General features: G+C 52.1%; 8 protein-coding genes across 8 annotated transcripts; 4 read left to right on the forward strand and 4 right to left on the reverse strand.

The window, feature by feature from the left end:
- Window positions 1–79: 79 nt before the first annotated feature.
- Window positions 80–1438, forward strand: EURHEDRAFT_448509 (MOSC domain protein; the record flags this gene model as incomplete). Its single annotated transcript, XM_040783746.1, has 2 exons — window positions 80–1286; window positions 1338–1438. The coding sequence occupies 2 exons, from the start codon at window positions 80–82 to the stop codon at window positions 1436–1438; spliced, it is 1308 nt and encodes a 435-aa protein (XP_040642402.1).
- Window positions 1341–3440, reverse strand: EURHEDRAFT_409049 (nucleobase:cation symporter-2 family protein). Its single transcript, XM_040780989.1, has one exon. The coding sequence runs from the start codon at window positions 3292–3294 to the stop codon at window positions 1552–1554; it is 1743 nt and encodes a 580-aa protein (XP_040642403.1). The 5' UTR covers window positions 3295–3440; the 3' UTR covers window positions 1341–1551.
- Window positions 3441–4227: 787 nt separating this feature from the next.
- Window positions 4228–6046, forward strand: EURHEDRAFT_409050 (stearoyl-CoA 9-desaturase sdeA). The gene is made up of 2 exons (XM_040780990.1): window positions 4228–4635; window positions 4688–6046. Exons 1-2 carry the CDS (start codon window positions 4401–4403, stop codon window positions 5815–5817), a joined length of 1365 nt encoding a protein of 454 aa, XP_040642404.1. The 5' UTR covers window positions 4228–4400; the 3' UTR covers window positions 5818–6046.
- Window positions 6047–6458: 412 nt separating this feature from the next.
- Window positions 6459–8609, forward strand: EURHEDRAFT_374773 (M3 family metallopeptidase; the record flags this gene model as incomplete). The annotated part of the gene is made up of 1 exon (XM_040778681.1): window positions 6459–8609. One exon carries the CDS (start codon window positions 6459–6461, stop codon window positions 8607–8609), a length of 2151 nt encoding a protein of 716 aa, XP_040642405.1.
- Window positions 8610–8829: 220 nt separating this feature from the next.
- Window positions 8830–9405, forward strand: EURHEDRAFT_448310 (uncharacterized protein; the record flags this gene model as incomplete). The annotated part of the gene is made up of 1 exon (XM_040783733.1): window positions 8830–9405. One exon carries the CDS (start codon window positions 8830–8832, stop codon window positions 9403–9405), a length of 576 nt encoding a protein of 191 aa, XP_040642406.1.
- Window positions 9406–9427: 22 nt separating this feature from the next.
- On the reverse strand, window positions 9428–10549 carry EURHEDRAFT_409052 (putative cytokinesis EF-hand protein Cdc4). The gene is made up of 5 exons (XM_040780991.1): window positions 10400–10549; window positions 9939–10092; window positions 9719–9859; window positions 9569–9661; window positions 9428–9514 (listed from the first exon to the last, which is right to left on the reverse strand). The coding sequence occupies exons 1-5, from the start codon at window positions 10400–10402 to the stop codon at window positions 9486–9488; spliced, it is 420 nt and encodes a 139-aa protein (XP_040642407.1). The 5' UTR covers window positions 10403–10549; the 3' UTR covers window positions 9428–9485.
- A 234-nt stretch (window positions 10550–10783) lies between these two features.
- On the reverse strand, window positions 10784–13733 carry EURHEDRAFT_512897 (putative C2H2 finger domain protein; the record flags this gene model as incomplete). Its single annotated transcript, XM_040786106.1, has 2 exons — window positions 10784–13536; window positions 13583–13733. 2 exons carry the CDS (start codon window positions 13731–13733, stop codon window positions 10784–10786), a joined length of 2904 nt encoding a protein of 967 aa, XP_040642408.1.
- Window positions 13734–17598: 3865 nt separating this feature from the next.
- Window positions 17599–21297, reverse strand: EURHEDRAFT_221808 (nuclear import receptor MTR10). The gene is made up of 8 exons (XM_040778009.1): window positions 21076–21297; window positions 20908–21000; window positions 20561–20833; window positions 20366–20456; window positions 19015–20295; window positions 18529–18954; window positions 17928–18458; window positions 17599–17848 (listed from the first exon to the last, which is right to left on the reverse strand). The coding sequence occupies exons 1-8, from the start codon at window positions 21205–21207 to the stop codon at window positions 17760–17762; spliced, it is 2916 nt and encodes a 971-aa protein (XP_040642409.1). The 5' UTR covers window positions 21208–21297; the 3' UTR covers window positions 17599–17759.
- Between the last annotated feature and the right edge of the window lie 111 nt (window positions 21298–21408).

Below are 21408 nucleotides of genomic sequence, written 5' to 3' on the forward strand. Positions count from 1 at the left end.
TTTTTTTTTTTAAGCATATAACGTCAATTATACTTTCTAATATTTATTGAAGCCGGATTGTATAGTGCAAGCGGTGAAGATGTTCGACATACTTCCCAAATTCCAGGATGCTGCACTCATCACAATCCTATGTATACTCCCACTCCTCATCCTCAACCACAACCTACACCAACAAAAACAAAAACAACCACAAGGTTGCCGGAAATTAAACCTCCCCCCAGAAAAAAGCAACCTCCACGACGAACACTCCCCCAAATACGCCCAGGGCGTCCCAGAAACGCACCACGACCCCAACGGCAAGCCTTCATGGCGCATCAAAGCTCTATTCACATATCCGATCAAGAGCTGCGCTGGCGTCGAATTGAATGTATCTGATGTTGTGCCTACGGGTTTGAAGTATGACAGACAATTCTGTTTTGCGGAGTATGTTGTGCCTAAGCAGCAGGATGCTGAACCGTATTGGACGGCGAGGACGCTTCGTGATAAGCGGTTTGAGAGAATGGCATTGATTAGGTCGGAGGTTTGGGTGCCTGATTCTAGGGTTGGGAGTTATGCGCCGGATTTGGATGAGGTGAAATCTGAGGGTGTGATGGTTATCTCCTACCCGCGGACATTCTCTGGTGCCATGTCTTTCCTGGGGGAACTGGGAATAGCATTGGGCGTCATATCCAAAGAGCACTCCTTCCAAATTCCCCTCTCACCACCCCCAGACAACCTCTCATCGTACCCTAACACCCCCGTCAAAATCTGGAAAGACTTCCCCATGGCCTACAACTACGCCCACCACCTCCCCTCCTCTCTCTATGACTACCTGGGCTTTGACTCGGGCTCACAACTAACCCTCTTCCGTGTAAATCCCTCTCACCACCGCGAAATCTTCCGCTGCGCACCCCCAAAGCAAACCCTAGGCTTCCAAACGGTCACCGGCTTCGCAGACGCTTACCCAATCCACCTCCTTAGCCTGTCCAGCGTGCGAGATGTAGGCTCGCGCTGTGCTGATATCCCGCGGCTGAGTATTCGGCGGTTTCGCGCGAATATCATCGTTCAAGGTCCGGGGGCTTTTGAGGAGGATCACTGGAAGAGGATTGGGATTGGTGGTGCGGGTGGTGGTGTTGAGATTCACACGGTCTGTCGCACGGTGAGGTGTCGGTTGCCGAATGTTGATCCGGATACTGGGGTCAAGCATCCTAGTGAGCCGGACCGGACGCTGAGGGGATATCGGAGGATTGATCCGGGGTGTTTGACGTATGCTTGTTTGGGGATGCAGCTTGTCCCGGCTGTGGAGAGTAGTTCTTCCGCTTCTGTGTTTGGTGAATTGCTGGCTGACCATATGATAGGGTTTAGGATTTCGGTGGATGATCCAATTTCCGTGCTAGAGACCGGGGAGCACTTTTATATTAAGATGTTGGCGCCGGGGGAGAGGGTTCCCGGAGAATAGGTATGTACACTACTGTTTCATACTAGTTAACTAGTTATTTAACTAACTTAACAGACTCATGCTGACATAACGTGACAGGGTATTCATTGTATATATCCAATGCAAAATTTTATCTATACAGCAACAGAACTAGAAGTCTCCGGTTCCGCTTTACTTCTCGACGGCTCAGACTCGTTCTTATTCTCCTGGCTGATTGGAGCTTGCATCTGGGCGTTCATGATGGCCATCTCTTCGTCTAGATTTTCGGGTAGGATGAGGTTCAACACCAATCCGATCAACGCGGTGATCGCGAAGCCGTTCTCCATGACTAGGTCTATCGCATCGAGAAGGCCTGTCAGGCCGTGGTTGTCGCCGCTGTATGTAAAGACGTACGAGAACCAGTCCGGTACCAAAGTGGCAGCCATACCGATGGCAAAAGAAGCAGTGAGGATGAAGCGATTGCGTCGGGTGAACGGCACAGAGGAGATGATACGAATGCCAGAGACAGCAACCGACGAGAAGAGGAAAGTCGTCATACCACCGAAAACTGGACTTGGAATGGCCACAAGGGCAGCAGCGAACTTGGCGAAAATGCCCATGATCAGCAGGAAGAAGCAACAACAGTACCCGGCTTTGCGGTTGGCGCATTTTGTTAACGCGATGACGCCGTTGTTCTGCGCGAAGACGGACATGGGTGTGAGTGTGCATAGGCCGGCCAGGAGACAGGTGATACCATTACCCAGGATACCGCCTTGGATGCGAGAGTCAAATTCGGGGCCTTCGACTTCGCAGCGGGAGACGTCGCAGGTAGCTGTGATGTCGCCGATGGATTCCATCATGACGACGATGTATACAGCCAACAATGGTAATATCAGCGGCGGATAAATGGTGAGAGGGAACGTCTTGACCCATATGAACGAGGCGACTGGGGCGGCGTCGATTCCAGACCGATCAAAGTACCCGCAGGCACCTGCGACAATGCATCCGACTAGGAGTCCGATGATGACGGCGCAGGATTTCATGATAGGCGCACCAAACCGCTCACAGATGATGATGGTGACAAAGACCAAGAACCCCAGACCGATGAACTCGGCACTGCCCCAGGGAAGAGCATGTGGAGCATCTGCACTGGGACACAGAGCACGACTGGCCGGATCATTTCCACAGCTCCCTGAACCACCAGCCCAATCTTTCATACCAGTTTCCAGGAGCGAGGCACCGATCAAAAGGACGGTAGGGCCAGTGACAAGCGGCGGAAAGAGGCGTTTCAATACTTTGCTACTCAGGAAGGACAGGCCGATTTCGAGCAACGAGCACAGACATGATGTACCCAGCAGTGCGCCGTATCCACGTGGACATGGCAGACGATTTCCTTCGGCATCGACAGGACAATATCCCGATGAGTACATCTGGCTGAACGTACCGCTGGCAACAGTGATAGTCGCAAATGAGCATCCCACCACGGAAATCAACCCAGTTCCAACAAAGTATTTTGTCCTCCATATATGCATCCGCGTCATCTGAATCAGGGACAGCAGCCCAGACGTAATGAGCGAAGTCGACACGAGATATTGATACGTTTCGGTCCCGAAGTTCGCACCCGACGAACCCCCCAGCAGGATAGGAGGCGAGATAACCCCAGCCAACATGGCCAGGGTATGTTGCAGGCCCAACAGCAAAGCCAAGAGAACAGGGACTTGATCATCGAGACCGAAAAAGGGAGCCGACTGTTGGGACTTTTTGGTAAAAGGGATGCGAGGAGTAAAGAGGTAGGCGTAGTCATAGTCGCCGACGATGCCTTCGCGAGTGGTGAATGCCTTGAGGATGCGTCTGGCGCGGTTTGGCCAGGAACGTCTGGGATAGTGATCGAGATCCATGATTGATATTTTCTGGATCAAGAACTGGCGGGGAGACTGGGAGCCCGTGGTTTATATACATACCTGCAATTGGCATACACTGCCCACTGTGCTATACTATAGCAAAGAGTTCCTACATAGATACTCAGGATAAATACATAAAGCGATCGAATACGGCGGTGTAATCAGATAAGCGGATGGCCTTATCAGCGGATTCCTCCGGGATCGCGCGTGACGGGGCGCGGGGTTCCGAGGTCCTAGTCTGTACTCTGTACAGATCTAGACAGTTGCTTACTTTTGCTTGAGTGTGGGATGTGTACTCCATACTCCGTAGCACATACTTGTGGCATTCCGGGGAAACATGCTGGTTTTGGATAACTCTGCGGGGATACCCTCCACAAGTCTTAGTAAAAAGAATAAATAAGCGTAGCCAATGAGGCCTGCTTACCCGTAGACTCGAAAGTCATGTATGGTTCCTGCATAGTGTAGTACAATATCCTATCATCCTATAGAGAGTATCCTCGCGGAGTACTCCGGAGTCCAATACATACTCAACAATGCCGGAACCCGTATTTTGGGATATCTTTTATCGATAAGGCTGGTGAGATCACCGCCCTTCCTAAAATGGAAACGGCCGAGTGGCCAACGCGGCAGAAGAGCCACCAATCAAGATTGATGAGTTGAGAGACCGCCTTCTGCGGCCGAAAGCGTTGGGGACCCAACGGATCCCCGGCGGGCCAATCAGGGGCTGTGCTGCAAGGGCCTGAATAACCTCATGGTGAGGGATTCCATACAAAAATGATTAGAATATCCTCGGATCCCTGATTCTGGCTGCTCGACCACCGAGTATATAATTCGCCACTGTCACTCTCTTCTTCTTGTGTCAATTACTTGTGGATGTGGTGTTGGTGTGGCATATAAATCCGGATTTCACAGGTCTCCTCCGCTATAGATCCCCAACCGTCCGCCGTGTTCAGTCAGTCCCCACCAGTCAATCCTTTATCCTCCACTTTTCTTCTACTTTTCTTCTACTCTTCTCCTCGTCTTCTCTTCTCTCTCTTCGATTGTCCACCACCATCTTTGGCATTGAGAGTAAAGATATCTTAACAGGTGTCTCATCCGTCACCATGTCGGCCAAGGTAGACACCCGCCCTAAGGCTACCGACTCCAAGAAGGTCCATATCGCCGATACACCTTTGACTCGCCAGAACTGGTACAAGCATGTCAACTGGTTGAACGTCTTCCTCATCTTGGGAATTCCGGTCTATGGCTGTATTCAGGCTTTCTGGGTGCCATTGCAGCTCAAGACTGCCATCTGGGCTGTCACCTACTACTTTTTCACCGGTCTCGGAATCACTGCTGGTATGTTGTTCGAAACTCACTCTTGAATTAGCCATCCTAACTGACAATCCAGGATACCACCGTCTCTGGGCTCACTGCTCCTACTCCGCTACCCTTCCGCTCCGTATCTGGCTCGCCGCCGTTGGAGGTGGTGCCGTCGAGGGCTCCATCCGTTGGTGGGCTCGTGACCACCGCGCTCACCACCGTTATACCGACACCGACAAGGACCCCTACTCGGTCCGCAAGGGTCTCCTCTACTCCCACTTGGGATGGATGGTCATGAAGCAGAACCCCAAGCGCATTGGCCGTACCGATATCACCGACTTGAACGAAGACCCCGTCGTTGTGTGGCAACACCGCAACTACCTCAAGGTCGTTTTCGGGATGGGTCTGGCTGTTCCCATGCTGGTTGCTGGTCTCGGTTGGGGTGACTGGTGGGGTGGCTTTGTCTATGCTGGTATCCTCCGCATTTTCTTCGTCCAGCAGGCTACCTTCTGCGTCAACTCCCTTGCCCACTGGCTGGGTGAGCAACCCTTTGACGACCGCAACTCCCCCCGTGACCATGTGATCACTGCCTTTGCCACCCTCGGCGAAGGCTACCACAACTTCCACCACGAATTCCCCTCCGACTACCGCAACGCCATTGAGTGGCACCAGTATGACCCCACAAAGTGGACCATCTGGATTTGCAAGTCGTTGGGTCTGGCCTATGACCTCAAGAAGTTCCGCTCCAACGAGATTGAGAAGGGCCGTCTGCAGCAGTTGCAGAAGAAGATTGACCAGAAGCGTTCCAGACTCGACTGGGGTGTTCCTCTGGACCAGCTCCCTGTTCTCGAGTGGGATGACTATGTCGAGCAGGCCAAGAGCGGCCGTGGCCTCGTTGCCATTGCCGGTGTTGTACACGACGTGACTGATTTCATCAAGGACCACCCCGGTGGCAAGGCCATGATCAACTCCGGTATTGGCAAGGACGCTACCGCCATGTTCAACGGTGGTGTCTACTACCACTCCAACGCCGCCCACAACCTGCTCTCCACCATGCGGGTAGGTGTGATCCGCGGTGGCTGCGAAGTCGAGATCTGGAAGCGCGCTCAAAAGGAGAGCAGCGACTATGTCCGGGATGCTACCGGACAGCGTATTGTCCGGGCTGGCGAGCAGGTGACCAAGATCCCTGAGCCCATTCCCACGGCCGATGCCGCATGATTTCGTTATCTCATCTATATATATGTGACGATTTTATCTTCACGATCCCTTGTATCATTGTTTGTTTGCACTCATGGCGTGTTTGTGTATTGGGATGGAGTTTCATTCGGCGTTGGTTGGCACATAACGATTGAGAAAACGCATGTTCGGACACTGTCCCAAAAAAGCCGTGGATTAGATAGTTAATCTTGATGACGCTACGTATATGACCTTTTTTTACAATCTCCGTACTCTGTATTCTGTAGACTGGGATGAAACTGTAGAAAACGGAAGAAGTCCATCGAGCGGAGTTCAGTGGGTCGAAGAGCAACGGAGAGCAACATTTCGACCCGACATCCACTGTAGTATCAGTCAGGATCTAACCTCCGACACCCTCATCCTCTTGCACGACGAAACTGCCACGTATTACTCCGTACATAATACACGACTACCCCGCATCCATCACCATTCGCTCTCGTCTACTCATTCACGCCCTCGTTCTACTCGTGGGCATTCTCCTCGTCACCGTGGCTCCCCCGCTCCGACTCTCCTCCCCCACCACTCGTCTATCCTCCATCTGGAGCCATATCCGTGGCTCTCGAGTATCAACCACAACCTCCCCAGCTCTAACCAACCTCCGCCGTCTCCTAACAACCTCCACCATGGCCCCCGACCACCTCCGCAAACCACCGCAAGCCCCTCCCATCTTTACCGCAACCGCCCAGTCCATCGTCGACGATGCAAAGCGCCTTATCGAATCCTCCCGCAAAGTCCAGGATGACGTCGTCGCAAAGGTCTCCCCAGACTCGGCCACTTTCGCCTCGGTCATGAAGCCGCTCGCCCAGGATGAGAATGTCATGGCCCTCGAGTCGCACATTCTCGGCTTCTACCAGGCTGTTTCGACTGAGCAGCAGTTGAGGGATGCTTCGTCCAAGGCCGAGGAGTTGATGGATGAGTTTTTCATTGAGACTGTTATGCGTGAAGATGTGTTTAAGTTGGTTGATGCGGCGTTGAAGAAGGGTGAGGCTCTCGATCCTGAGTCGAGAAGGTTGCTGGAGAAGGAGCACAAGGATTATATCCGTAATGGATTGGGTCTTCCGGCTGGTGAGAAGAGGGATCGGTTCAAGGAGATTAAGAAGCGTCTGAGCCAGATTAGCATTGAGTTCCAGAAGAACCTCAATGAGGAGAATGGTGGTATCTGGTTTACCCGTGAGCAGCTCGACGGCGTCCCCGAGGACGTCCTCGGTGAATTGAAGAAGGGCGAGGGTGAGAATGAAGGCAAGCTCCGGCTAACCTTCAAGTACCCCGATCTCTTCCCTACGATGAAGTACGCGAAGAACGCCGAGGTCCGGAAGCAGGTGATGATCGCCAACGAGAACAAGTGCAACCAGAACGCCCCTCTGTTCCGGGAAGCCGTTGTCCTCCGTGACGAGGCTGCTCGTCTCCTGGGCTATCCCAACCATGCGGCCTTCCGCATCGAGGACAAGATGGCCAAGACCCCGCAGACCGTCAACACCTTCCTGGGCGACCTGCGCACCCGTCTGGCTGGCGGTGGCCAGAAGGAGATCAATGGGCTTCTGGCTCTGAAGAAGGCTGATTACGAGGCTCGGGGTGAATCGTTCGATGGTCGCTACTACCTGTGGGACCATCGGTTCTACGACCGTCTCATGCTGGAGCAGCAGTACTCGCTGGACCAGCAGCAGATTGCCGAGTACTTCCCGCTGCAGACTACTATTGCGGGTATGCTCAAGATCTTCGAGGAGCTGTTCGGACTCGAGTTCGTCGAGATCACTGGCGAAGACCGTGCCCAGATTGCTCCCACAGGCAAGGGCAACGACATCGTGTGGCACGAGGACGTGCAAATCTTCAGTGTCTGGAACGACAAGGGTGAAGGCAGCGGCTTTGTCGGCTACCTGTACCTGGACCTCTTCCCCCGCGACGGCAAATACGGCCACGCCGCCAACTTCAACCTGCAGCCGGGTTACATCGACGCCAACGGCAACCGCCGCTACCCGGCCACAGCCCTAGTCTGCAACTTCACCAAGCCCAGTGCCAAAAAGCCCAGCCTCCTCAAGCATGACGAAGTCGTCACGCTCTTCCACGAACTCGGCCATGGTATCCACGATCTCGTCTCCAAGACAATCTGGTCGCGCTTCCACGGCACAAACACCGTCCGTGACTTCGTCGAAGCTCCCTCCCAGATGCTCGAGAACTGGTGCTGGACCCCTTCGCAGCTCAAATCCCTGAGCAAGCACTACTCCACCCTCTCCCCAGAATACAAAGCCGGCTGGCAGGAAGCGGCGTCCACTTCCACCGAAGCACCGGAGCAAATCCCCGACGACATCATCGCCAACCTCATCCGCACCAAACACGTCAACGACGCGCTCTTCAACCTGAGACAACTTCACTTCGGCATCTTCGACATGACCATCCACGAACCCTCTTCCCACGAATACATTCAGAAACTACCCATCTCAACAACCTACAACACCCTCCGCAAACAAATCACCCTCATGGACGGGCCCGAGGCCATCGGCCTTGGCGATGAATGGGGTCACGGCGAAGCGACCTTTGGCCATCTCATCGGTGGGTATGATGCTGGTTACTATGGATACTTGAGTTCGCAGGTATACTCGACGGATATGTTCTATACGATCTTCAAGGATGAGCCAATGGATAAGGCTGCTGGTAGACGGTATAGATACACGGTGCTGGAGAAGGGTGGGAGTCAGGATGAGATGAAGACGTTGACGGAGTTTTTGGGGAGGGAGCCTAAGACGGATGCGTTTTACAAGGATATGGGGTTGGCTTAGGCCTGTCCTTGGCCCCTGTATCTAGACTGAGCTACGGTCCCTTGGTCGCAACACGAATATTGTAGTAGTGTCAGGCTAGTTGTAGAGAGCTATCGATAAGCTCACCGCCTAGCAGCCTCAAGCAAAATAAGATATGACAATCGAACAAGCATCCATACCATATTCAATTCTATTCAATCCTCTAACCTGTTATCACGACGATACAGACAACACGCACACAATGTCCGACTCCCATCCCCCCACTACTCAAGACCAAACCCCTCTCCTTTCGCAAGATCAAACCGAAAATTTCACCAACCTCGAAGAAAACAAGCCCCTCCCGATAAAAACCCACCACTGCCGCTTCTGCAACCACCTCCTCCTCGCGACAACACGTTCCTTATCTTTGTTGCCCCGCCGAAAAGATCCCGCCCGCGACGCCGCGCTAATCCTCCCACTCCCGAAATCGACTACCAATGACGACGAAGATGAAACGGACCAGAATCGTGGAACGAAAGGGGTGAAGCATTACTCCATCCTGCTTAGTACGAGTATACCGGACCGCAAGGCGACGCTGGTACGGCGCGAGGATGGGTTCGAGAAGAGGTTGTTTCTGCGGTGTGGGCGGTGTCGGGTTGTTGTTGGGTATTTTTTGGACGATGTGCACTTTCTAGGACATACAGATGATAAGGGAGCTGGTGAAGGGGGAGGGGCGAAGGTAGTGTATTTACTACCTGGGGGACTGGTGGAAACCGGTGCCATGGGCGATGAAGATAAAGTGAAGGCTATGGACCAGGAATGGAGTGGGTGGGAATGATTATTGCTACGAGGATAATAAACGATAAACCATTGAATGCATTATGTCCTATACTCCGTAGCTCGTGTGGGTATCATAAATCAGTTGGCCAGGATAGTGCGAACGAGGTCTGTCGCGTTGCAGTTAGCGATGCTCGTCTCGGCCCAAAGCGGAGTAAACGTACCGGTATAGTTAATCTCTCCCGAACTAGTATCAACCGCCTTGAGCAGCTCATCGACCTCTTCGTCCGACATTTTCTCTCCGAGGTTTGTGAGAACTGCGCGTATTAGCACCGATCGCCTTTACCTTCCAGGGATGGAGAGAGGGGACGCACTGTAACGAAGTTGTCCCACACCAATAAACCCAGTCAGATCCTTATCAAACACCTGGAAACCCCGACAGTATTCCTCCGGCTCGCCAGGGTCGCGGAAGCCACCGGGACGACTCAGCACCTTTGAGAACGCATCGAAGTCGACTGCCGCCCACCATCATCCGTTAGCCCATACTCTCATCACTAGTATAAACAGCGCAATCTGGATAGTTTGGAGACGTACAATCACCACCAATGCCCTTCTCCAACTCAGCAATCTCTGCCAAGGTCGGGTTCTGGCCACAAGCGCGGAGCAGATCGCCGAGCGACTCGAGGGCGACTTTGCCGGTGCCGCGCTTGTCGAAGAGCGAAAAGGCTTCTTTGTAGTTGGTGGAGGACTGGTCTTCTTGTGAGGACATTTTCTTCTTCTCGTGGAGTAGATTCGATGATTTGATGTTGGTGGTGGAGGTGGAGGTGGACGGATGAGGTTGTGATGAGGAAACAGAGGTGGTGGTGACAGGGAACGGAACAGGGAAAGGAACATAACAGAACCAGGGATACGGGAGCAACCAAAAACAATGCAGGAGCGGGTGTTGAGTGTCACTGGGTAACGATGACTACTCTGCTGCTTCCTTGCGTGGTACATGGAATGCTCTCGTTCTCTGGTTCTGTTCTGTTGCATGTCATTCACTCAGGGGAACGTACCATTGTGTAAGAAAATGTAGTAGTGTAATTGAGTGGTGAAGGTAGGTAGTATCAACAGAGACTGAATATCAAGACAGCAATTGACCAATTCCACAGGACAGTGATAGGACAGTGATAGTAAGAACAGAGAGAAGAGAAAAGGACAGCGATAGTCGAGTTATCAGATAAACCAAGTGGGCTGCCGTTGGGGGGGAAACGCTTTGTTGATCTACAGCCTCAACTCGGCCTCAGGCATACAATACATGACTTACTAGTAGACATTACTCGGGCACAGAATACAGACATCGTAATCTCATCATTACTTAAGATATATAGTACAGGTACAGGTATAGAAATAAATAATAATACATCCAAGAATCAAACTGTCCGGCTGTCCGGAGCACCTTAAACACTGCTCAATTTTCCAACACAACACCCAACCAGCTCTCCCGCCTCCTGGATCAACTCCCACCGACTGTCCACGAAACTGTCCCGCAGAATCATCAACAGTCCCAAACATTGGTTCCGTCCGCCCATGTGCTGCAGCTCATTCGGATCCCGCGCGCCACCGATCCGGCGTAGGAATGAGTGCATGTCGGCTGCTTGCTCCGCTTTAGTGCTCAGTGAAACTGGTCCCAGCGGACCGTCCAGCGCGTAGCCGTAGGACCACACCACCAAGGCTGCCATGTAAAGCACCCAAGGACGGTTGAGGAGGTAGTCGTCGCGGGCGGAATATGTGGAAGTAACCTCGTTGGACCAGAAGGTCGAGGTTTGTTCGGGAAGGAGACACTTGGAAAGAATCTTTAGAGCGTAAAATGTTGCATCCCGTGCGGAAGCTTTGGCTGCCCAGCTTGTCATCTTTTCGCCCGCGGCGCTGTGGTCCCGCGCTGTGATGGACCGGCCGAGGAGGCGTCCAGCACCTGCAAAGATCTGGCAGTCAACAATGTCCACGTGTGAGGCCATATGTGCCAGGGCGTGCAGTGCATCCCGTGAATCCAGCACGGGGTCCTCCGCGCCGAGACGGTGGGCATTGTATGAGAACAGTGAGCCCTGTCCAAGGGATTCGTCGTAGTCGCGCCGCCAGTTATCGAATGCTCGCACCAGCGACGAGCGCCATTTGTCCCGGCCGCCTAGGGCGTGCGGCACTCCCAGGGAACTGACCTGCAGATCCCGCTGGTTCATGTGCCAACTGACGCTGAGAAGTCCGGACATGAGGATTGCTCGACCAAACGCGTTGGTCCGGACAGATTCACCGTTGAGTGTCTTCTTCAGCCCGTCCAGGAACAGGACAGGTCTGACGCCGTTGGCCTTCAGACTGGACTGCATCCGGGCTACTTCTGCAGAGCTATTCGCTGACCAGAGAGCCTCATCGCATGGCAAGGGCAGTCGCAACTCGTGAGCAACCATCTTGACCGAATGTCCGAACATGGTTGCGTGCGTCGAGTCCAGCACAAACGCAGCAAATGCAACCCGTCGAGTGCCTTCGGCCTTGATCCAGTTCGACCACGACTCATCAGCGACCGTCGAAGTCGACCCAGATCGTGAGTGACCGCCCTCGTGCATGTTACCACACGCATCCTTTCCAATAAGGGAGCTGCCGCGACGCATCAGAGTCAAGGTTGTGTCGTGGTGAATGTGAGCCCGCTCGTGAAGAGCCCGGGTAGAAAACCGCTTCTCGTAGACTTCCAGCAAAAGCAAAGCCTGGAAGATCCAGAGCTTCGCGGGTGGACGGAAGTCAGCGTCCATGAAAAGCTCCCATCGCAGGTGCCAGGAAATAAAATCGGCCAATTGCGCGGACGCCTCAGTCACAGACCCGTGCACTTTGTCCATCGTGGCCGCCCCGATGGCAATGATGGCTAGGAGTAGCAGGTTAGGCGTCTCGTCTGTGGCAAAAGTAGGCTGATGCAGGATGGGCAGCTGGGGGTGGAAATGGTACCAGTAAGACCCGATGTATGTCTGCATCATGCGTGGGCTGAGGACATGCTGATCATCGTCCAGGTTACCATCCATCAGCGAGTCCTTACGCTTGGCCGCCGCAGAATAGGCTGCCTCGTTGAAGCGGATGGACATCAACTGAAGCAAGTCCTGACGTTTCTCCCCCGATAGGATACCCTGTGGTGGCCCAGTGTCCAGAATACTGGTGACACTCATAGGATGCTGCTGCGTCGGCAGCATGTTGTTGACTAAAAAACCCTGGCAGCCAGGGTCGTTCACTAAAAAAGAATTCGACATTTGCATTGTGTCAAGGTATCCTGGCATCATCCCGGTTGTTGCTGGCGTTGGGGCCACGGGGGGTGGCAATGGCGCAAAGCCCCCCAGAGACGGTGAGGTTGTGGATGGAGGAGGAGTGGCCATTTGACCAGGCTCGTTGAACAGCCATGCGGCAAAGTCATCCCCCATGGCAAACGGAGACCGGTTGTAGGTCTCGCCGCCAAACATGGGGTAGGCACAGGGAGACATGGGGTCAAAACCGGCATCGCTTACTGTTGGCCCGGGAGCCATCACGCTGGACTCGAGGCCACTCAGGGTGGTCGGTGTTGGAGCGGTGGCAGTAGCCAGAGAGAGATCAGAGTAGGTGACGGGAATGGTCATACCCGGCTGGGAGTCGTAAGTCGTGGTCGGATTAAAGGAGGTTGCGTTCATATCGGGGGCCGAAAAAGGCTGGTACGAGGTAGGGATTGCTTGTGATGTGGTAGTCGTCGACACAGGAGTTTCAAACTGCTGGGGATCCTGCCCCAGATCGCTAATGGGAGTATGGGATGACGAGCGGTCACTAACCGGGCCATACGGAGGGAAAGATGCAGTGGATTGAGCGGCAGGAGAAGCTAGGGTGTAGTTGGTCGAACTCTGAGGCCGGGAGAAAGGATAGTCGGGCATGTAGTGGTAAGTTCCCAGAGGCACCGTTGATGGTGTTTGTGGGTTGCTTGTAGCGGGCAGGATGCTGGAGGAGGGCAGTGTGGTAGGAGGAGTGGTAGAGGGGACGTTGGAAGGGACCAATGGCTTTCCATGGTGAGAAGCGGCCTGAGCAAAGTGATCGCGTTTTTGCAACTGGGAACCTCTTGTGGTGTGACGTTCCCGATGGCGGATGCAGAGATCCTGACGCACAAAAGACCGGTAACAATCGGGGAAATCACACCGGTAGATTTGCTTGGGAGTGTCTGTTGGGGTTAGCGTTGTACGGAATACACCGGGGAGGGAACGTACGGTTCAATTGATGACGGTAGAGATGCTCGGCACGAGAATAACTTTTCCCGCAGCTCTCATGGCTGCAGACAAACTTCTTGTCCGTGTAGACCTTGCGAGTGCGCTTGCGCTTCTTCGCGGCGGCATCGACAGTGGGTTGTACCGGGCTCATGTCGAGGACCTTGGGTTGACCTTGTTCAAGTTGGGCCATGGCTGTAACGACGCAGGGCATATTGTATCCGGTGTTCAAGTAAAGCAAACGAAGGGCATGACCAGTCTGGCTAGATATAGTGATCTCCCCAAAGGCCGGACGGGCTGGTACTTATAGAAGTGCGTATTCTAGTATACAGGTCTAGCACGCAGACCGTGTGGGGCGATTTGCGAATGGGGGGAGGAGGCGTTGAGCAGATCCAGCAGACGAAGAGGGTCAGCCTCGCAAACCAGAATTAGACCGGAAGGAAACGAGGATTAGAGTTGGAAAAAGAAAAGAGATTGACTCGTTTAGAAACCGGAGGAATCGAGTGAGTACTCTGTAAGTGTGCCGGCAGCAGAAGAGGGGTTCGAGGATCGTGCGGGATGAAGAAAAGAAAATAACAGCACGATCAGCAGAAGAAACAAGCCACAGATAGCATCATCCGCAGAGAAGTCTGTGGAATTTTCTGATTTCCATTAGAGAAGCAAAGATGAGGTAAGGAAGTGCGAGTGGTGCCCCTGGCGCTACTGCAGAATGAACATCCATATGACGCAGAGGGGAAAAGAGAAAAAGAAAAGAAAAAGAAAAAATAGCAGAAAAAGAAAAGAATTTAACACAATTAAATACCGAATCAGATCAGATTAGATGGACCCAGAAAATCAAGACAGGCGGCAGTCGCGGTTATGGGTCGGAGCATATAACCTTGATCATTGGTACTGGACCCTACTCTGTACATAGTACGGAATACACCTACAGACTTTTTACACAGACTTTGACAGTAGAGGCAGAATTACCACATTTGTCCGAGGAACCGCCCGACAATATGCACACTCGCTAACTTTAACTGGCTCAAGTCCGCACGATGGCCGATGCTGCCCTCCGAGTGCATGTCCGTGTGGAGCGATCTGCCGTGCCAGAATAATCAATACGGGTTTACGGCATACAGTGCGCTGTGCGATATTCATTTGCCGCGGTTGGACGTCCTGGTATTAAGCTAATTCCTAGCAGTCTCGGAAAAACACCACAGCCAGTGACAGTTCGCTACGCACGTACTTCTGGCCCGAAATGACATTAAGCAAAGGAATTGGCGGCAAAAGCAATTCTCTTGCATAGAGTCTGAAACACACTAGATATACGATCATACGGTAGATTATGCTGACGTTGACAGAAGATAGAATCCACGGTTACTCAAGAGTAGTCTTCCAGAATGCTGCAATTCTTGTGCTCTTTGATTCGGATCAGCCGAGGTTTACCGAGATTATCTGATAAGATACGATTGATTGTAGATCTTTGCCTATCCTAGAGCACACACGAGCCATGGTCTAAAGTAGAATGCACTTATCTGATCAAATTGCCATAGGGAAACGGTATGGTTCAGATGTCTGTACACATAGTATGTATGTCTTACCATCAAGGTGTTTTTGCTCGCTACTAGTACTCTGTCCTCTGCACTAGTACTACTACTCCGTATGGCATCCGCAGATCAGATCAGCTATCCACGGTGATCAAACAAATTTTCTATTCTCACCCGTCTCAAGATCAATGCGCACTCAACTTACGGTGTACAAACCCACAAACCAACAGATCAATCACAGTGCCCTCTACGCGAAACCTCCTCTCGTACCTGACTATCCCGTCCATCCTCAATCCAAGCTTCGGGGATCTGCGACTCCAGTATCCAATGGCATGTAGACACAGGTGCCTGTCCCTCCGCCACTGCCGCTGCATGCTGTATGCCATCCCATCCAGAGGAAATGAGGTCAACTAGGCCCACCCGCGCTTACTTGTTCGAATCCTGCATCTGCATCCGCATCCGCATTCCTGCGTCTGTTCGCCGTACTCCAGGCTGAATACGTGGGAGTCCCGGTGCAGCCACAGTCTAATGCCTGGCCAAGATCGTCAGGAACAGTTTCACATTCACCTTCGTCTATTCTAGTAGGCTGGTAGCCTGGTGGCCTCCAGGATGCTCCCATGCATGTAAGCGTGGTGGCTGTCTCGGCCGATCTCGGAAGCGCGGTATCCTCTGCAAAAGAAAAAATGTCGTTGGCTGGGATCCACCGTTTCCCTCGAGGATGACTCTTTGCTTGACGGTTTCAGATTCTGCAGCTGGACAGAAAGAGGAAAGTGTGTTGGCAGGTGACTATTCTATGACAGCTGCGTTCATCATCGTGCATATGAGCTCAGGAACAGGTTACTTATTAGTCGATCATGGCCAATAATATATTACTTGTAATACAGTACAGACTGTAGACAGAAATAGTGTAAAGGCGCAAGCACATATTAATGATTACAAGCGAGGTGGTCCCTAATAGGATTCGTGCGAGCATTGTGTTTTGACAGGTAGCCCCCGAGTAATGACAGTATAGAAGGCACAGTATTGACATCGCATGGGCCTCATCCATTGGTCAGGTTCCTTGCTTATCCATAACCTATGTCCAATGTAAGCGATTTGCAGCAGCCGAAAAGAGCTATGGTAATTGCTTCTTCCTAAGCCCACCTGTATCTGCTTCTGGGATCTCAGATACATTCCTGCGGAAATCTCAACAAACGAGCATCTTTATTGGTGTTTGTGTCATCGATTTTATAGTAAAATATTATAGCTAGATTCTGGACATGGAAATCTAGACTCAGAACCTTGTCTGATGTCTCGCGGCTGTGGTCGGCATTCAGATTCCGCATTCAATTAACCACTTTAGGCTTCTATGGCATTATTGTGCCTTCTCGAATGTCATATCCTACAGATTTCATATAATAAAAATGAACAGGGTCTAGAGATTGAAGTGCTACCTGAGAAGAAACAATGCTACTAGAGTGTCCAATAAACAGTGAATGTCAACGTTTCAAAAATATATATTCATCACTCACCCGAGGAATATATATCTGAGCAGTATACTACACTACATAGATATTCCCGAGTCGCAATGAATCACTACGGCACCCCTTCCCTCCTCCGAAATATACGCGGTATAAACCTATTCGCTTCTACTCCGTACATATTCCGTAGTAGTATACCGAAAATACCGCGAAGAAATCCCCCGCCTCTAACTCGGAGCAAGTAGTTCTGCGGGGAGGCCAATCACCGCGCCCTGTGCGTTCCCATTCGGGTGACATGCTTGTATTATTATTCTAGGAAGAAGAATAATGCTTATGCTTAACTGGAGCATGTCTCACTTGCTGTCATCTGAGCATGCAATTTCTCTCCTCTCCGCACTCTTCTGTACACCTGCGTTGTCTTGCATGCACGGAATACAGACCTAACTGTATCTGTATCTACAAAGTCTACTCTCGCACGAGCCTGTCCTGGAGCACAAGTCAGTGTATGTCCCATGACTCCACATCGATCGTATCCTATACGCAAGCGAACCAAGAACTTTCGTCGGATTCGACACTCCATTCCGTACTACAAGTAGTCTAGTTTATACTACTCCAAATGAACTAGTGTTACTCTGTAGCCGGCAAAAGAATATCTGGAGGTGGCTTGTGAGTCCCCTTCGGGCTGTCGGACTTGTTAGCCCATAAAGAGTAGAGTGGTAAAAATAACGGCAAAAGCAAAAATCGATCAGCCCTGCAGCTCCCGATATCGGCCAGCCCCGACAGATGAATGGCTGGGATCTGTTCACGGTCGCGAGCCTTGCCGGATTCGGTTTGTTTCTTGTGGCCCGATGGAAGGGCTGTGGTAGTCATAGTAGCGGTATACAGGACTGTACTCTGTTGTTTACATGTGACGCGGCTGGTGGTTGGTATGGTTGTACAGTAGTGTACAAGTAGGTGGAGTCCGTGTCTTCTTTCCTCATACGGAGTACACACTTATTAAAAATGAATATTTCCAGCTGGCAACATGACAGGACACACACCACACCCACAACACTCCATGATTATTATCACCTTGTGCCTGAGGGAGATCATGATCTTCCTGCTTCGTTGTTTCAGATGGAATGCTGTTCCTGACTTGCCCCGTCTTGGTATGCTCTAATACATGATGATATTCTTGTTCAATGCCCCCCTCTAGCCACTAAACCGGAATCGTGTCGCCTCCAGTCGCCCCAGGCCATCGCGAGGTGCCACGTTTCGTCGCCGGTACGAATTGGTGAAATCTAATATGTTGCCTCGGATTAGTCCACGTACTGATACAAAGCGCGGCAAAAAGAAAATCAGAAAAAAAGCAATACTAACCTTGTAGCAGGACTCGAATTTTTCGTGTCTCTCCTGATTGTACCTTGTCTGCCACCCCTTTCAGCAACCGCTCCGCCTCGCCCGGCTTCATTGTACCCGCCGGAAGCATCTGGAGCGTTGATTGCAACCAAGCCCCGGTTTCTTGCGGCATGAGTTCAAACATGGTCATCAGCACTCCCGACGCATCCGCGAAGCAATCTCCAGGGAAGATGAACATCATGCCCGTCAGAACCCGCTGCGCAAGCACTTGGCCTTGCGAGGCGATCAGTTGCTTCACGGCCTCTTGCACCTCCGGCGGATTAACGTAGACTTTGCCTTCGGGGCTAGTGAATTGTGAGACGATCGGCTTATCGAACGCAAAGCTAAAGAGGTCACGGTAATAATGTAATGTGGCAATCAGCGGCTCAACCTGCTGTAGTGTAAGAGCACTCAAAGCTGCGGAGAAGATGGGCACCGCTAGAGATGACGATATGCATTCCTTGGGATAGTACCGCACGGCGTCCGACGACAGGCGGAAAAAGTCCTCGATCACTGAAACACCCCCCCTCCCCGTCAGCTAACGCGAAACCTAACCAATGATATGAACCTGGATAATGCTTACCATCTGGTAGTTGCTCTGGTGGCAAGTCATTCAGGATCCGCAGAAACGCAATGGCCTGCTGCTCATAAAACTGGAACACGGCACTACTCGTCGAATGGTCCACCAGCTCAGCCCCCTCGGAGAATTCACGAACAACTGCATCCGTAGCCCACAGGAAGCAACCCTCCCGCGAGGCCTCGAACCCATTGGCCATGCTCTGGGCCAGAGTAGGCAACAGTGGGATCATGGCCGTTCGATACGAGATGATCATGTATCGCCAGCAACGGCAAACGCGCTCCAGAATGGGGGTCGATGTCGTAAAGTTCATGACAATGGTTGTCATGATGGACAAAATCTCGCCGCAGTACTTCACAGCCGGGTTCTCCACATTCGGACCAACATACGGCTGCACGACCTGGACGAAGATGGTAATCAACTGCAGATGATCTGTGAAAGTCAGTACTTTCTTTCCTCAATAATCCTCTCTCAAAAGGGCAGAATACATACCAGCAACAGCTCGCTGTCCCTCCTCATCCTTGGCATTGTTGGCCAGGTTCATGATGCGGGCCATGATAGGGTCACAGAACATTTTCATGGACTCGTAGATCTTGTCGAGTGGCTGCACCGCAACGACTGCTGCCACACCCTCGGTCACTTCCTCCTGACTACTGGGCTTCAACTTGTCAAGAACCGACTCGTAGAATGAATGGAGTTGGGCAATGTGTCCGCCCAGGAGCTTCTGGCAGTCCGTTCCAAGGAACTTGAACGCCAATGCAGAAGCCTGGATAACCTCTTGAGAGCTGTGCTGGAAGCCCGAAATAACGTAGTTCAGTTGTGCCTCCAGCGTCTCCGGATGCTGGGCTGTCCATTCGGTGTACCGAGCCAGAGCCATGATAGCCTGGAACCGCACCTTTTCTTGATTCGGAATTTGCACAATCAACGGAATCACCTGTGCCAGGACGGTATCCTCTTCAGGGTCGACCTCCCGGCCCATCGCTCTCAAGCTGAACAGCGGTGCCTCTAATTCTTGCCAGTTCGGGACATGCTCGTTGCTAGCCTGCGAAGCGTACTTGGACACCCATTGCTGAATCAACTGATAGGACTTAGACAAGCACTCCGTGACACCAATAACCGCGCAGCAATCCTTGAGTACGTCACCCATTGCATGACGGAAGTGACGGAATTTCTCCTCTGCCTCGCGATCACCACCAAACAAGTCTGATTCACCGTCCTCAGGTCGTGGGTATTCCAGGTGTTTAACCATGATGTCGACCAATCGCGAGAAGATATCGCTGAAAGCGAGTCGTGCGTCGTTGTACCGCTCCAGGGTAACGTACTGCTTCAACTCGTACCAGAAAATGAAGGTGAGTGAGATGGCGTCGCGCTCCCAGTCCCGGGCACTGCACTCCAGAACAGCCTCCACCAGTCCGCGGAACTCGTTTGGCAAGCGGGAAATAAGAACAACCCAGGCCTCACCAGCCTCCGCAAACAATCGGGTAACACCTTTGAACGCATCCGTATCTTCAGACTCCGAGGTCTCGACAATCTTGGGCCGGAGGGCCATGATCCGGGGGTATAGGGCTTGGATAACGGAGAGCGAGTCATCGACTTCTCGAGTGTCACGGTAGAGCGTACACACACTGTCGACGGCGGCTTCGAACGACGCATCATCGTCCAGCGCCTTCATGATCACGTCCATCAACGGCGAGTCGACGATCTTCGCTGCGGGGATTTCACGCATCCACGAGGTTATACAGTCCAAGAGACGCGGGTTCGTCGATGCAGTGGCTGAAACGACAGCAACGTACTGTTAGTCCAGGATCGTTTATCGGCCAGAAAAGGAGGGACGGCCACATACGGGATGACTGGGAGTATTGGATCAACAGATGCATCACCTGATCTGCATTATCTTCCAACAACTCCTTTGTTCTCGCGATAAGGTCCTCTTCCTATGTGACGACAAAACATTAGACTATGAGCTTGCTGGCCACTCCGGCTTCCACAGATGGGGTTGGGGAGGTAGTTTCGTCTAATTTCAGATGACCGAACATACAGAGAGGTTGATTTTGCGACCTTCCGTCACTTCTTCCGGAAGGATCTTCAAAAATTCAAGCACGCAGTCACCGGCGCTCGACCCCAGTGCTGAACCAACGGTCACGAGAACATCCTTCCACTCGAGCATCTGAATCGCAAGGCTTGCCAGACACACGCATAGCTGCGTCTGGATGGGACGAGGACCCGCCGCATATGCCACCAACAAATTCAAAACCGAATCTCGCAATGCCACGACGGACTCCGAGGGCAACTGGTCCAAATCGAATACGATCTATTGCGGTCAGTGTATAGGAACCACCCCCCGCACAGGGTATATAATGCAAGATTGTGTCAAGGCCGCTTCACCTTTCCTTTCAGTGTGGTTGCTCCGAACAGCTTTGCCTCCACGGGAACATCTGGAGATTGTAACAATTCGTGGGTAATGGTCCAGGCTTCGATCTAGCATATGATTCGATGTCAGATACCGCGTTGATAGAGTTGAATAAAAAAGCTATCAGAGAAGGGAGGACTTACCGATTTCTGAAACTTTTCAAGAAACTCGTGGGCATGCGTTTTCTCGGAGCGTGAAACGTTCCCTTGCATGGTAGCGACGGCCGCCAGAACCGGCGCAAAAGCCTGTCCTGCAGCCCCTTCCTTGCTGGCCATTGTGCACTGACTGGAAGGGAAGTCGTTGGGATAGAGAAAGGTAATAAGTAGGTAAAAGAGGTGGTGATATAAGAAGAGAACCGGGGGGGTTGTTCGGGAAAGAGGGGTTCAGATGGACAGGCTTCTTCAGCACCTTATCGATAGATGGTGGTCATGAACACTCATTAATATGTGTAGAGAACTAGTTCAGACGACAGAAAA

This window comes from Aspergillus ruber (assembly GCF_000600275.1).
Source record: "Aspergillus ruber CBS 135680 unplaced genomic scaffold scaffold00003, whole genome shotgun sequence".
Classification (NCBI taxonomy): domain Eukaryota; kingdom Fungi; phylum Ascomycota; class Eurotiomycetes; order Eurotiales; family Aspergillaceae; genus Aspergillus; species Aspergillus ruber.

What these genes read in the sequence shown, in the direction of transcription:
- EURHEDRAFT_409050 (XM_040780990.1), top strand. Translation starts at nt 4,401, where the DNA reads ATGTCGGCCAAGGTAGACACCCGCCCTAAGGCTACCGACTCCAAGAAG. An exon ending in CGGTCTCGGAATCACTGCTG is followed by an intron (nt 4,636 to 4,687) that starts GTATGTTGTTCG and finishes CTGACAATCCAG; the next exon opens with GATACCACCGTCTCTGGGCT.
- EURHEDRAFT_409049 (XM_040780989.1), bottom strand. Translation starts at nt 3,294, where the DNA reads ATGGATCTCGATCACTATCCCAGACGTTCCTGGCCAAACCGCGCCAGA.
- EURHEDRAFT_409052 (XM_040780991.1), bottom strand. An exon ending in TGTGGGACAACTTCGTTACA is followed by an intron (nt 9,662 to 9,718) that starts GTGCGTCCCCTC and finishes TAATACGCGCAG; the next exon opens with TTCTCACAAACCTCGGAGAG. An exon ending in GGGAGAGATTAACTATACCG is followed by an intron (nt 9,515 to 9,568) that starts GTACGTTTACTC and finishes GCAACGCGACAG; the next exon opens with ACCTCGTTCGCACTATCCTG.
- EURHEDRAFT_221808 (XM_040778009.1), bottom strand. Translation starts at nt 21,207, where the DNA reads ATGGCCAGCAAGGAAGGGGCTGCAGGACAGGCTTTTGCGCCGGTTCTG. An exon ending in GTCGCAAAATCAACCTCTCT is followed by an intron (nt 20,457 to 20,560) that starts GTATGTTCGGTC and finishes GTCGTCACATAG; the next exon opens with GAAGAGGACCTTATCGCGAG. An exon ending in GGGACAGCGAGCTGTTGCTG is followed by an intron (nt 18,955 to 19,014) that starts GTATGTATTCTG and finishes TGACTTTCACAG; the next exon opens with ATCATCTGCAGTTGATTACC.